The 13431-nt window shown below is 41.1% G+C and overlaps 2 protein-coding genes across 3 annotated transcripts in view; one reads left to right on the top strand and one right to left on the bottom strand.

Annotated features, from left to right (window-relative positions):
* The window catches only part of LOC126564703 (lachesin), a 93797-nt gene extending 89066 nt beyond the window's left edge, over positions 1 to 4731 (top strand). Inside the window, exons 10-11 of the mRNA XM_050221793.1 lie at positions 971 to 1042; positions 4493 to 4731. Of these exons, the coding sequence (XP_050077750.1) occupies positions 971 to 1042; positions 4493 to 4668 (248 nt within the window). The 3' untranslated portion in view covers positions 4669 to 4731. The remainder of the gene's footprint in view (positions 1 to 970; positions 1043 to 4492) is intronic.
* Positions 1 to 13431, bottom strand: part of LOC126565134 (elongation of very long chain fatty acids protein AAEL008004-like) — a 588598-nt gene that overhangs the window by 142348 nt on the left and 432819 nt on the right. The gene's annotated exons all lie outside the window — the stretch shown is intronic.

Genomic DNA, 13431 nt, shown 5'->3' with positions numbered 1-13431 from the left:
GGGTTTGGTTTGATCGGTGATTTTTTGTTTCGTTTTGCATTTTAAAAAGGGCCTACAAATGTTGGTTGCATACTTCCTTACATCGTTGTAAATCAATTTTCCAACTGAGTTCCGAAGACTCGAACGACTGTGGCAGTAAAGAAAAAGATGGAGTTCCTTAACGATTTTTTTTTTGCTCCGATAGTTCTGGTGATCACAAAACAACTTTCTTGCGATGAACTAATCCTTGTTGAGTGAGTGTTGCTAGTCTGCTTCAAATGTCATGTTTTCTTGCTGGAGTTATTCTTGAGGCTTAGATTTTCGAACAAAGATGTATTCAAGATAAATTATTACTTGAATTAATTGAACTAGTATCACTGCTGATGTTAGTCATTCGCGAGGAGTCACGTTGATTGATGATGTGCTAGACGCATAAAAAAATCCATCAGTTTCGCCAGTCGCTAAATCACATGGATGGCTTCATATAAGCAAAAGACGCAAAGTTTCTAACGAGAGTATCATACACCAATATTTTCTCCGCTAAGACGGATGCTCTGAATCTTAGTTTGAACAAAAATAAAATCGCTAGACAATAATGTTTCGAGATTCTAAGTAAATTTCTGATACATAAACAATTTGATTTTCAAACTGATTTCTGGAATTTGTCTTCTGTAAGACATTTTTGACGATCATGAATGGTAACGGTCGATCATCGGAGAGGTACTTCCATATTTATTGCTCCGTTGGTTGGTACTCCAAGTCCACTGATAACAATGCAGTATTTTTGTGGATAAAACACTGTACATTAAATAAAATGGGACAGGCTACTGGATCTGGAAAGCCAAAATTGGCAATATAAAGAAAAATTATTAAAATCAATCCAGTTTATTCAACATACATTTAATTAAACAATCTGCTTCACAGCCATTCATCAAAGAACCTAGTTTTTTCTCTCTAACAGCCCGTTTTCTCCTCCTTTTTCTACTTCCAGGACGCAAAGCAAACAAAAAGCATGATCCAATGATGGTCGGTGATTATGGTGTGGAAGAATGGAAGGAGAATGGTGAGTGTGACAAACAGCGGTAACACTACATTAGCCCAATGTTTTAAGCCATGATCGAGCCATGAAGAGAAACAACCATCCATTTCAAACTCATTAGTACCCTCATGAAGCGCGGCATTATTTTCCCGGCTTGTTTTTTACGTTTCACGCATTGAATGCTGTGTACATCAAGTTTTTGAGCCTTCTTCGTTCCGATGCATTTCAATATTTTTATCTAATCTGTACACAAAACACGCATTGATTGTACATTTCAGCAGTTTACAGCTGCGAGGTTGGATGGTTGTATTGGTGGCAATCGTGTAGACCATCGTTATCACTTAATCACGCTCCGTTATGTTCGCAAGCGTAACCGAAGCATGTGCGCTGGAGCATCATGCCGTCGACCATGCTGAGCTCACACTGCGGTGGTTGTGGTTGTTTGCCATTTTGTGTGCACATCATTTTGGTTTCTAGCAGCGTAACAGCATCGACAGCGTGGTACAATTTCAAACCAGACATAAAAAAATAACGAATAAACAAACGAGCATCTAAACTCCAGCTACAAAAAAAAAACAATGAGTAAAACATGATCACAATATAGACATAAAAAACCTGCTAACAATCGCTTGTCGGTTTGAGTACATGGTGGCACGGTACCAGTGTGGTCATCGACAATCAATTTCTTTTCGATTGGAGGTTATTGGTTGCTTCGGTTCTGCTTCGTCCCACCGGACGCGGTTTCATCTTCCATCCCGCACAAATACCACAAAATCAAATACCATCTGAATTGTACGCTAACGTACAAACGGGAAACGAGCTCCAAAACACAACAATTTCCATCCTTCATCTGACTACATAACAATCAGCGTTTTTTTCTTTTTTTTGCATGATCAGTTTGGGTAGCGATAGGAGATGAAATAAAAATAAACGGCAGAACAAACGTGAGTTGATCCACAAACCAAACGGTCACGTATTTGGCAAACAGTCAATTTTTGTTACCAAATAAAACCGAGAAAAAAAAGTCTCTACTGCTGCCACAAAACTAAAAACTTGACTACGAATGGTAATGGGGTAATGGATTGCTGTTGCACTGACCAGCTGGCACGGTTGCATTCGAACGCTGCACAAAACAAACCGCGTCAGAAATTTGGAATATCCCGTTGTAATTTACGAGTCAATTATCACTTCATTGTGAAAACGCTAACATACCGCTGCAGATGTGCTCACACGTGAGGGGACGGGCACACAATCAAGTGGGGAAATTTACATCGCCTAGCGAATAATGGTGATGTCACATGCTTTGCGATTCATTGCAAAACTCGTCCATAAAGAGAGAGAGAGAGAAAACCGTGGGAAAACGAGAGAAATGGCAATGAATTCTTGCGTAAAAAAGGAATTGGAAAAAATAACATTCAGCATCGATAAATACAAGATAAATAACAGAAACGTTTTTGTTCGGCGTTTTGGAATATTCATCACTGAAACCCACGAGCTTTGAAAATGATTTCGAAAAATTAACTGTGGGAACAGGTGATTGACAAACTAACATTTGCTAAAAATTTTACAGCATCCCATAAACATTTTTATAAAGAAATTGAGTAAAGATCTGCTATAGTTGCTTGCGGAGAATGAATTCTGTTTAGTAATATATCTTAAACAAAGTAACAAAATAAAAACAAAAAAAGTAAACAATCATAAGCAGTGGCGGATGCAGCAGCAGGACCCCAAACTGCCATGCGGCCAAACCCAAAAAAAAAGAAGAGCAAAATCAATGTGATAGAGACCCTCAACTTTCATTCCGCTTTCGGCAAATCCACCACAGACAAAATCTGATTATTTCGAGCAATCCAACAAACCAGCATTATCAAAATAGAATTACATTCTCTTCCAAGTACTTGACGTTCAAGAAATGGTTTAATGGTCTTTAGCATTGTAAAAGCAAATAGCGAATAGAATGAATTCCATCAAAGTCATGCTTCCATCAGCGTATTCATCCTTAGAAAATTCGAATAAAAATAACAATATGTCCTTTCTTTCCCCGCTACAAACTGTGACCTTTTCTAACCTTCTGAAAGCGTGCTATACACCCATACATCATCCATTCTGCGATAGTTGGTTACGCTACAGTAATATTTTAATTGATTTTCAAACACTTAAGCAATCAGCTCAATCATAAACACCTTCTACAGTGGATATAAATTAATGCGATAAGCAGATTATCACCATATCATAATTAATCTCAATCTCTCTCGCTCCCTTCGAGCACCAGTAGGGTTAGTGGGAACCCTGGCCACACAAACCCGAAAACTATGACTATTCAATTATCCCAAAAACATAAAACACCAATTAGTACAATATAGCACCGTCTAGGAGATCGCGTAGTTCAACACCCTTACCGATTGCCCTCGGAATGATACCGTCGCCGGGCTAATAATTGCAAATCATGCACCGATTTTCATCCTTCAAATGACGTTCCGGGCGCGGAGTACGGCACAAAGCTTCCGCCCTCCGAAGTGGGCAGTGCGGTTCAATAAATCTTTGTAAACTCATCCCGGTTTCGGTTGTGTTTCGCAGCTTGTTAACAAATGACTAGTTCGTTACCATTTGCCTCCGACATTCATTCAAGTCGGTGCACAAAGTCCCGGTCCCACTTGGGGGTGGGGTAGAAGCAAATGAAGCTCTAACTTCGACAGCCACAGGGTGCACATTATTTGTCCGACTGTCCCCGGAAGGTAATTAATTACAGCTTCAGGATTCCGGGTCCCGGAACCAATCCCATTTGACAGCTTTGACAGGGTCGAGGGTTTGGGACTGCCTACGGTCACTGGTTGTGTTTGTGAAACGTTTCGTTGCGTACACGGTTCTTTACTCTTTTTTTGTTTCTTCTCTACCTAAGGGAACGGAACGTGATTACGTACTTCACCCTTACGCATTGGGATACTCTATTTTTCGAGCTCTTACCAGCTCACAGCTCCAGTTCGCAAAGTACAATTAATTATGTTCGAGCGTGCCTCAATTATTCGCACATTTATCAATGCACCGCACTCGGCGAGCTTTTGGCAGGGAGCAGCTGCGCATCGATTAGAAGCGATTCGAAACTTCATCTCGAATCGGCGTATAAATAATGCTCCACGTACGCACACAAGCTTGTTATGATTTCGGTCCTGTAATACCAATGAAACTTGCCATGCCGGGCGGTTAACTTCAATCTCCTGTGGTCTCCTTCTGATGTACAAGATGCAAAGCGTCAAGTAACAGGGAAAAGGCCTAGAATTTGTGAATTGTTACGTTACGCAAATGTGCAGCGCGGACTGAATTAATTGCATCCTCAGCAAGCCCGTCCGTACACGATACAATTAACGGGTCTCGAATCATGTCTAATCTTCACGAAACATCCGCGTTAATGTGACTGCCTTTTAACGCCTCTCTAACGTGTTCTCTCTCTCTCTCTCCCTCTCTCTCTTTTTGCAGGACCTTCGATTCGACATCCTCCTGGGGCGTTTCACAATGGTGCAGCGTCAACTTCAGCAACCGGAGGACTGCCGTGCATACGGACGGTAACAATCTACTGCTGTGTTCTCTTTGTACTTCACCTGCTGTCTGCGATGACTTCTCACCACCATTGCTACCACCAGCAGAAGAGATGAAAGTGAAATCCAAAAGCACTCCATCCGTGGCACATTATCAAACAACTCATCGTCGTACGTTCCCTGCTCAAAGTGGTGCCGCAGGGCCAAAGTGGGTTACGTTTTTTTTTTTTTTCGCTATGGGTGAAAGAAGTAAACAGCCCTGGAAACGAGCGCTCGATCGAAAGGATTTCCGACAGATTGCAAATCAAAGTACGGAATGAGAGAACAAACGATTAAGGAGCGCAGAAGAAGGTACGCAGTGGACATTTCCAGAGGCAGACTACAAAACAACACACAAACACATCCCTTACAAAGGGATATGCGATATGATGTAGGTAATAGTAGCAGTAAGTTTAAGTACGTTTAGCAGTACCGCAGCAGTACCGTTGAGTTGGTGAGTGTGAGTAGGATTCTTCTTTCTCTTCGTCACACTCGCAAAGTCAGCGTGCGATTACGGATGTAGTGTTGATTGTAATTAAAATAGTTAAGTTATATGAGTTTGAGCTGCTGGCAATGTACGGAAAGATGAAATACGGCCCACACTATAAGTGTGGAAACGAGGACAAAAAAAGAATCTTACGACTGCTACCAGTTCAGTATGACGTAGTGACTGGGAATTTATTGTACATACATTATTTAAGCTTGAATTAAAATGGTAGTCGATGGCGAAAGATCCCTTCACCAGCTTGAAGGGTTATGACGTTCGTTTGGTTCTGGTTAATTTGATCGATCACGAGCTGCAGTGCGTACGATGCAGTACAGACGCTGCAGCATCGTCGAGCAATAGTTCCAATTCAGCATGGAAGTGTCATGGTTATTATTTTAAATTATTAAACCAGAACCTACAATTCTGAGAGTGAGCTAATTTGAAGCTTTTTTTTTTGCTAAGTCAAAATGTGCTCAAATAACGATTCCAGGCTAATATTTAAGTATGAAAAACATTCGAAACATTGTTTCTTTCCATTCAATCTTGTGCTTGAAAATAAGTCAATACTTTTAAAATTTAATTTCTATTTAAATGTTAATCAATCAGACCACTTCTAACAAAGATTAAATAGAAAAGCTTCAATGGCTCAAAATTTCAATAGCCTTCATTCTACTGCATAACGGGAATGATTGCATTTGGTTTCCATCCCAAGCATTGCTGCTTGATAATAATTCGTATGAGGCCCATAAGCTTGATTTTATAATTTATGTGCAAAACTAATACAATACTGATGAGTGCGTGGTATAACGTCAAGTGCTCGATACCACCGAAAGCCAGAAGTCAATTGACTAAGGCCATTGTAAATCCCATTGATGACTTCGAACCTTCCAAACCTTCCAGTTGATTTGAGTCGCGAAATTTCAACCAATTACGAAGTGTGGTCGCGTTTCGGGTACGTCTGCTATTGTTCGGCGTTGACGTTTTCATATAATAGAAGTGAATAACCGCGCCATCGTGCTTTTAGATGCAAGTGTAGTTGAACCGCGACTGCAATCATTCTATATTGCTACACGCAGTGTCCAGGTGTAAAATGGTAAAAGGGCTTTCTGCATAAATGAAAGTGTTTTCAACCAACGCAGAACTCGTTCGAAGAACCTTCCACACGCACGATCAACACGGGTTTCCAATCAGTTATATTTAGACGACGAAGCTCTTGTCTATTTTCGCTCGAGAGTGTAATCAAATTAAAATCAATGCATCTCGACGAGCACGAAATGCGTTTGCAAGTGGTGCCCTTTTTGAGAAAACTTATGCACTGGATTAAACATCGTTTTCCACTCGCACTCGCAAAGGAAAATTAATTTCGTATGTCACTCGTACCCGGTACAAAATGATGGATGTTGATCAAACCCACTCGACTCGGATTTTACGGGATCTGGAGTGGGATTCTCGTCGTAATGACATGAGATGAAAGTTGTCCTTTTCGAGATGATGGGGTAATTTTTAAGGTACAAAGCTGTATCTTCACACAGGAGCCGGGAACGGTCGGTATGCACGGGAAGGGTGGGCGTATGTATTATGCCTACGACCAACGATGTAATGATTGATCGGTTGAACTAACAAGGTATGGTTTCCCGGGAGCTTAGAAGGTAATGCAAAACGAATAAGACTTACTGCTCTTCGATCTTTCATACCGCTTTTGGGAGTTTTCTTAGAATTTTCCTTTTTTTTTTTTGACCGGGGAGGGAGCAAAAGAAATGAGCCAAAGTAATCAAACATTTTCCTTCCCCGACTCATCTCCTGGAACATTCCGTTTAACCTGCCCTGTTTTCAATTGAATCGCAGCTAAATAACGGAACTAATATTAGTGGAAAATCGATTCATGATGGATGTTCAATTCCTGTCTTATTACCTTCCGAAATACCCATGATGAATGCGACTACGTGTAGGTGTGTACTTATGTGTGGTGGCTTCAGCTTACGAACGAAGAGCGAGCCGCTCAACGTCAAGTGGTTTATCGAACAGAAAATAGCAATTTGGCAGCAGAACTTTACGAAGAAATGTTCACCGGCACAGCTACAGCCTGCCTAAGAAGGGAAACCACCGACGTAAAGGACAGATTAAGATGTAAATAAATGATTCGATAAACCGCCGGGTATCGAGCTGTTGCGATTGCCGGTAAGCTCACTCGTATGGAAATGATTTTAAGAGGAACAGATCAACAACCTTTCTTACTCCGTACCTGGAGCCTGGATGAGATCGCGAACATGCCAATAATGATGATATGACATGAAGCGCCACAAACAACAGATTCGAAAAGTGGAAACCAAAGGTACTGAATGAAAAGAGCTTGCCTTTGCAGAAAATAGAAATACGAACGAAGGGGGAAAAAAACACCAACCAACGCGAAAATCTGGCGAAAGTGGTGCGCTGCTACCAACGCATGGAGGTAGGAATTCAGGCAGGAAATGCTTAAAATGAAAACCAAATTATTTTCCTTCCCACGTTCGTTCGTTTGGGGGATGGTGGCGCTCTTCGATTTGAAAATTACACATTCGGTACCGAAGGCCAAATCTCCTGCCAATCTTCTTGCTCTTGTGGCTCCGATCTGGTTTGTGGTTAAGCTGGAAGAGATGGAGGAAAGGAAATGAGGGCTGTGAGGTGTACCGGAATCTTATGCACACAGCGGGAATTGGGGAACTGGTGCTTTCTTAGGCAGAAATTGCGCATTTCAAATATTGATGATTTTGTCAGCAAAGTACCTTCTTCCTGGGGGCCATTTTTTCATTTTGCATAAGGATTCCCACGATTTATTTCTACTTTTTTTGGTTATTATTGCCCCGAGCCTGAATGGTAGACACGGGAAGCACGGATCCAAGTCTGGAAGAAACATAAGCGTCATTTTAGTTTTATTGATTTTAGTTATTTGTTTTTGAGGCTATAAGACATGACTTTGTTTTCCCTTTTCTTTTCAAAGTATGTTCAGTTTTTGACAAAACTTTGATATCGTTACAGAAGGTTAATATGATGGATTATGTTACATAATAAACAGCTGTACTTCCAGATTTAATTTAAACTATTGCAACTCCAGTTAACGAAAACCACCGAACGTCATAATGCACGCACTTGTTAAACTAGTTAAAAAATGAAGCGCTGAGTAGAGAACAGCACACAACCACAAGCTGGACGCAAAATCATTTCATGCATCTACAACTGTTCTATCTGACTTCTGTTTTGTAAATAGCAAATGGCCGCAAGCAGTCATCAAGAGGGTGGTTGCTTTTCTATGAACGCAGAGAGAGTGTGTGTGTGTTACAAAAAACCGAAACGATAATGATCGTGTAAACGCAGGAAACAGTCAACGATGAATACGAATAGGGTCGGTCTGTGGTCCGGCGAATGATGTACAATAATATAGAAACAGAAACGTAACAAAAACAAACCCGTAACCCTTACATCATAGAGTAAAGAAAAAACCCTTAAAAAATCCATGTAAAAGGTGTAGTGTTGTGTAAATATTGCTGCTTAGACAAGAGAGAAACAAAAATACACATACACAGAAAACAAGGCAAAAACCAAACCACTGCTACAAATGTCTTGTGGAAGGAGCGAGAGAAAAATAAAAAAATGGTAAAAATGTAACAAACAAACAAACAAACAAAAAACTCTATCAAGATCAATGAAGGAATGTAGAAGTGCAAAAAGTACTCCGTTGAAGCAGACAAACGGGAATGGTAGAGTGGTTGATAGCATAAATCAGAAGAGTAAACAACAGTCTAAAGTAAGTAATAAATACAGATGGAAAAAAAAGAAGAAAAAAAGGTATGAATAAGCGATGGCAAAGCTGCTGTTAAGACAGAGATGTGCAAACGAGCGTATGTTGTGTGTGTGTGTGTGTGGATGTCCGTGAAGAGAGTATAAAACGTGGAAAAGAAAACGAGATGAAATAAACAGAATGAGAAAACTTTGAAGAAAAAACCATCCCGAGCTATTTTAGTAGCCTCAAGAGGCCGTTCTATGGGTGTGTGTGTGTGCGTCGTTGAGAACCATCGTTGCCGTCGTTAAATGTTTTTCGCTTAAGAACGTTTAGACACATTCTGCCGGCACACCAGCACAAGGCAACGGAGCAAGTCGGCCCTGCATGTGCCACACACGGGGCTGACAATGATGATGATGATGGTGATGATGATGCCACAGCAACTAGCGGCTTATACTTGTGCAACAATGTGCAGCAAAAGTTGTTTTCGCCTCCGGGGACTGCCGGCGATGCTTTTGGTGCATGCCCAACGAGGAAAGCATTTTTCACTCTGTTTTTTCCGAAAAGGAACTCTCTGTCTCTCTCTTTCTCTTTTAATGTCCAGACGCACTAGGTTCTAGCCCTTCAAGACTGCCAGGTATGTTCTTGTGAGGTGCTTCGAGATGCCATTCTCCGGGTGCTACTCACTTGAATGCCGCGGTGATGTTGAGCCTTGCCGTGGCCATCAAAGTGCATCGCTTCTTGCCGGGAAGAATGGAGTCCGGATTTTACCATTGGAAGTGCGATAGAAACGGTGCAAACCACTGGAATTGCTGTTGAATCAGAATTCATTCCCAGGTGTGGTGAGACGTTGGTCCAAGCAGTTTTGGGCAAACGTTAGGATTCGAAACAGTGAGTGAGAAGGTTGCAAGCCGTCCGTACAAGCAACAGGAGCATCATCCACATCCGCAATGGTAAGTATCACCACACTCGCACATAAAGACACTGACACACACACACACGCATATGCTGCTCGTGAATCTTTCGGGCAGCTACCAGTGCCCACGACTCTGGCACTCGAATCCGTAGCAGCAGAAAAGCTGAGCTCCGTTTAAGGCTAAGGAGCACTCCAGAGCAAAAGCTGGCACTCCGGTATATGGAAGCTGGTTTCGATTACACACTTTGGCCGCCGGCAGCGTATCTCAGGCTTACGGTGATGAGGCTACGGCTTTGCCACATTACCTGTTAAACATGGCCATTGGAGAGGACTTTTGAGAAAGGTGCTTGTTAAAATTCTCGCCAGGATGCGAGGCGATGGCGGTGAGTGAACTCGGCAAATGCCGCTGCATAACAGGCTGTTAGTATTGGATGTAATTATTGCCAGCGTGTAATATGCACGCATAACTAGCCCACAAACAAAGAGAAACGGAAAACATACTTGTGTGGGAACCTTTTGTAATAGTTTGTTGTGCAGTTCACCTACGCATTTCTAGAAAAAATACAACAATGTGTAACATGATATGTTTTGCAATAAAATTGTTTAAATCAAATGATGAAATGCTAGGTTTTTCAACTCTTGAATGGATTATGCGTTTTTCGTATTTTCAGTACGAAATAACTACTGATTTTCTGTTAAATATCGCACTGTAGTAGGTTTATTGTCAATCTCATTGGTACACACGATATGAAGGGGTGTCAACTCCCATCTGAACTGCTTCTACGTGTACAGTACATAATATTCAACAAATGGTACAATCAAAGCAAGGAATCTCAAAATTGCCAGCCAAGAACTAACGATTTTGTGATGCAAAAAACAAGGCGTTTGAGAATGCCGTTTGAGATTTGAATGCCATGTTTTGCTCAACAATTCAAATGATTGTTTTTCGCTTGGCACAAGCAAGGTTCCAGTTTTAAAATTTTCACTCTTGACTTTTTGACGAGTAATTTCAAAACCGAAATTTCAGTCTTTCATGACTGTTTGTGAAATATTACTTGCTTTGACATCGCTTTTGGAGAACCTGACGCATACATAAGCTACTTACTCCGTGCAACTGAGAAAAAAATATTTAAATTTCCCGTGGCCCATGGCCTACGAATTTTCGATTTTTTGCATATTGGGTTTAAGATTAATAATCAATAATTTTTTTAAAATTTTAGTTTTTTAGTTTGAATGTATTCATTTTTGACACTTGCTTATTTAAAAAACTCTTTTCAATGGTTGATTCTTTATGGTTAATATCTAACTTTATTTAATAACGCAGGGCACAATTAAATTCAATAATTCAATCATAAATTGCTCGATATTTTGTTCTTAGCTGGATACAAATTTTGGGTTCCTTAATGCTTTTTTATCAATCAAAGTTTGTATTTACCAAAACATGCCGTTAATACAGACAATCAGATTGCACATTAAATTCACTTTACATTAACTTGACAAAGCAATAATTTTTCCTATTTAGGGTATATCTCGTTCTCGTCCGCCACATCCGTATCTGGATAATTTGATTATTACCCTAATCATACAAACTGTTGAATATTGCTAATGCAGTAAGAAGTAAGATATCAGAAAAAGCATGTCTAAATCAACTGAAAGAATAAAAAAAACTCTAAACGGGATTATGTTTCATCACTATGATAATGAACATCAGCTGGTGCTGGTGTAAATAAATCCGACCCACGTCCACTATCTGCCACGACCAATTACGATGTTACCACGAATTAGTTGCCCGTAGAATAAATATTTCCCAACACGTTCGTTAGCAGATGAAGATGAAGCGGCACATACGATACTTGGTCGGAAACGGCGAACTGTACAGCGTTAGTTCATCATACTAATTACACACTCATGCAGTTCACTTTTTGCCAGACACAAGTACAGCACCAGATCTTCAGCGAGTCCATTGTCTCTAGTGCAGGCAAACATACGGCCGACAAGCCACGGGGTACTTCAGAACGGGATGTATGTACCATTGACCACGGAACAGGAAGCAGACTAGCGAACAAAGAATGAGTGTAATAATGTCGTTACCTTCTGCGTGCCTTTGTCCGCAGAAAATGCTGTAGTGTAAAACTAGAGTCTTTGCGGATGAAACGAAAAGTAACCTAGTACAACAAGAAATCCATACACATCCACTACGAAAAGAATGACCGAAAAGGGGAAAAGAATGACAGCAACAACAAAACTAGAAAAACTTCAGAGCGAAATAATAGAAGCACCATACCTTACCCCTGGAAGTATGTCCTTGCTTTCAGCTGACAGGATTTAGCACTGGTTCGGTAATAGGACATTGGTCGTCCGCCTGCCATTTCCTGCCCAGTTTAATGCCCCCGCTAATCCTCTGTTAGCTTATCCGGCACGTACACAGGATCGGTGTCATAGGTAATCGCACACTAGCACGATTACACAAGGCAAGGCAATCACAAACAAAGAAGCGACAGACGGCCACAAGTCTGCGCTGGTAAGTTGAGTCGAAAGAAAGTGAAGCGTTTTCTGATAAATGCATTGGCAATGGAGGGCCACGAAGAGAGTGTGTGTGTGTGTGTGTGCTAGAAGGATTAGTAAAGAAAAGATCACGAACCCCGGACCGAACCGCAACCAAGTCAACAAGCACCAGTGTCGCTTCATCTTTATCGCTTTTGGCCACAAAACTGACAAAGAAAGAACCGCAGCCATACTGGTGCGTACGGAAGCTGCACGTCGTCGTCGTTGGTCTCAGGATAAATGTTATGATAAGAAGGATGACTCTTTCCTGCGCTTGGTATCTAGTCTCACTGCCTTTAACACGGAATCTTCTCTTTCTTCTTGCGTTGATCATAGCTGTTTAAATGGTCAAGCAAAGTGTCAGTTTACCATAGGTTGACTTTGAACAAGCCATTTTGTTCACCCAAAACTGGATTCATTTCCAATCAAAATCGTTTGCTAAATGCTGCAATGCGGGTGCTAAATACATTCACCGTTTTGCTCACATTTCCATTCTTCACTTCTTTGAAGAATTTTCACCGTAGGTGGAAAGTCGTAATGAACAGAGAATGAAGGATTTCCAAGCACAAAAAAAACGTGGTAAGTCTCTATGTAAATCGTTTCAGTATTAATGAATGTATCTCTTCTCTTATCGTTGAATTTGTCGTCACAGTTTTCTTTCTTCTTTAGCTTTGATCGTCTATTGTCTCAGATGGGATTTTAACAAGCGAACGCCAGGCTTTTTTTCTCTGAACGGAAAAGGCCGGAAATGAATACCAAGAATGGCTGACCAATGAAAGTGTTAGCACACACATAAAATTCTATCATATCGAAATAGTACCAGACGTTCACCGGGGACGCAATGTAGCCGGATGAAGCAGCTCAGCGTTAATCGTTTTGCCCACACACGGTCTTCAAGCAGGAAGCACGATAGAACGAATCGACACCGAAAGCGGAAACGATACACCATCAACCGAGTGTTCTGGCTTTCTGTAACGGAAGCTATCATGCTTCATATTGTACGGTTCGTGGAAAATGGGAATTTTCATTTCCAACCACCACCGCCGACAGAAATTACCAAACTGACCGTTCAAACTCGGCTGCGTTTATACGACGAACAGCCGTTTCCTTTTCCACTTTTCCTATCTATCGTTGCGG

This window comes from Anopheles maculipalpis, chromosome 3RL (assembly GCF_943734695.1).
Source record: "Anopheles maculipalpis chromosome 3RL, idAnoMacuDA_375_x, whole genome shotgun sequence".
In the NCBI taxonomy this organism is placed as follows: Eukaryota; Metazoa; Arthropoda; class Insecta; order Diptera; family Culicidae; genus Anopheles; species Anopheles maculipalpis.
The sequence above is the reverse complement of the archived record's forward strand: the minus strand, read 5'-3'. Positions and strand labels throughout refer to the sequence as shown.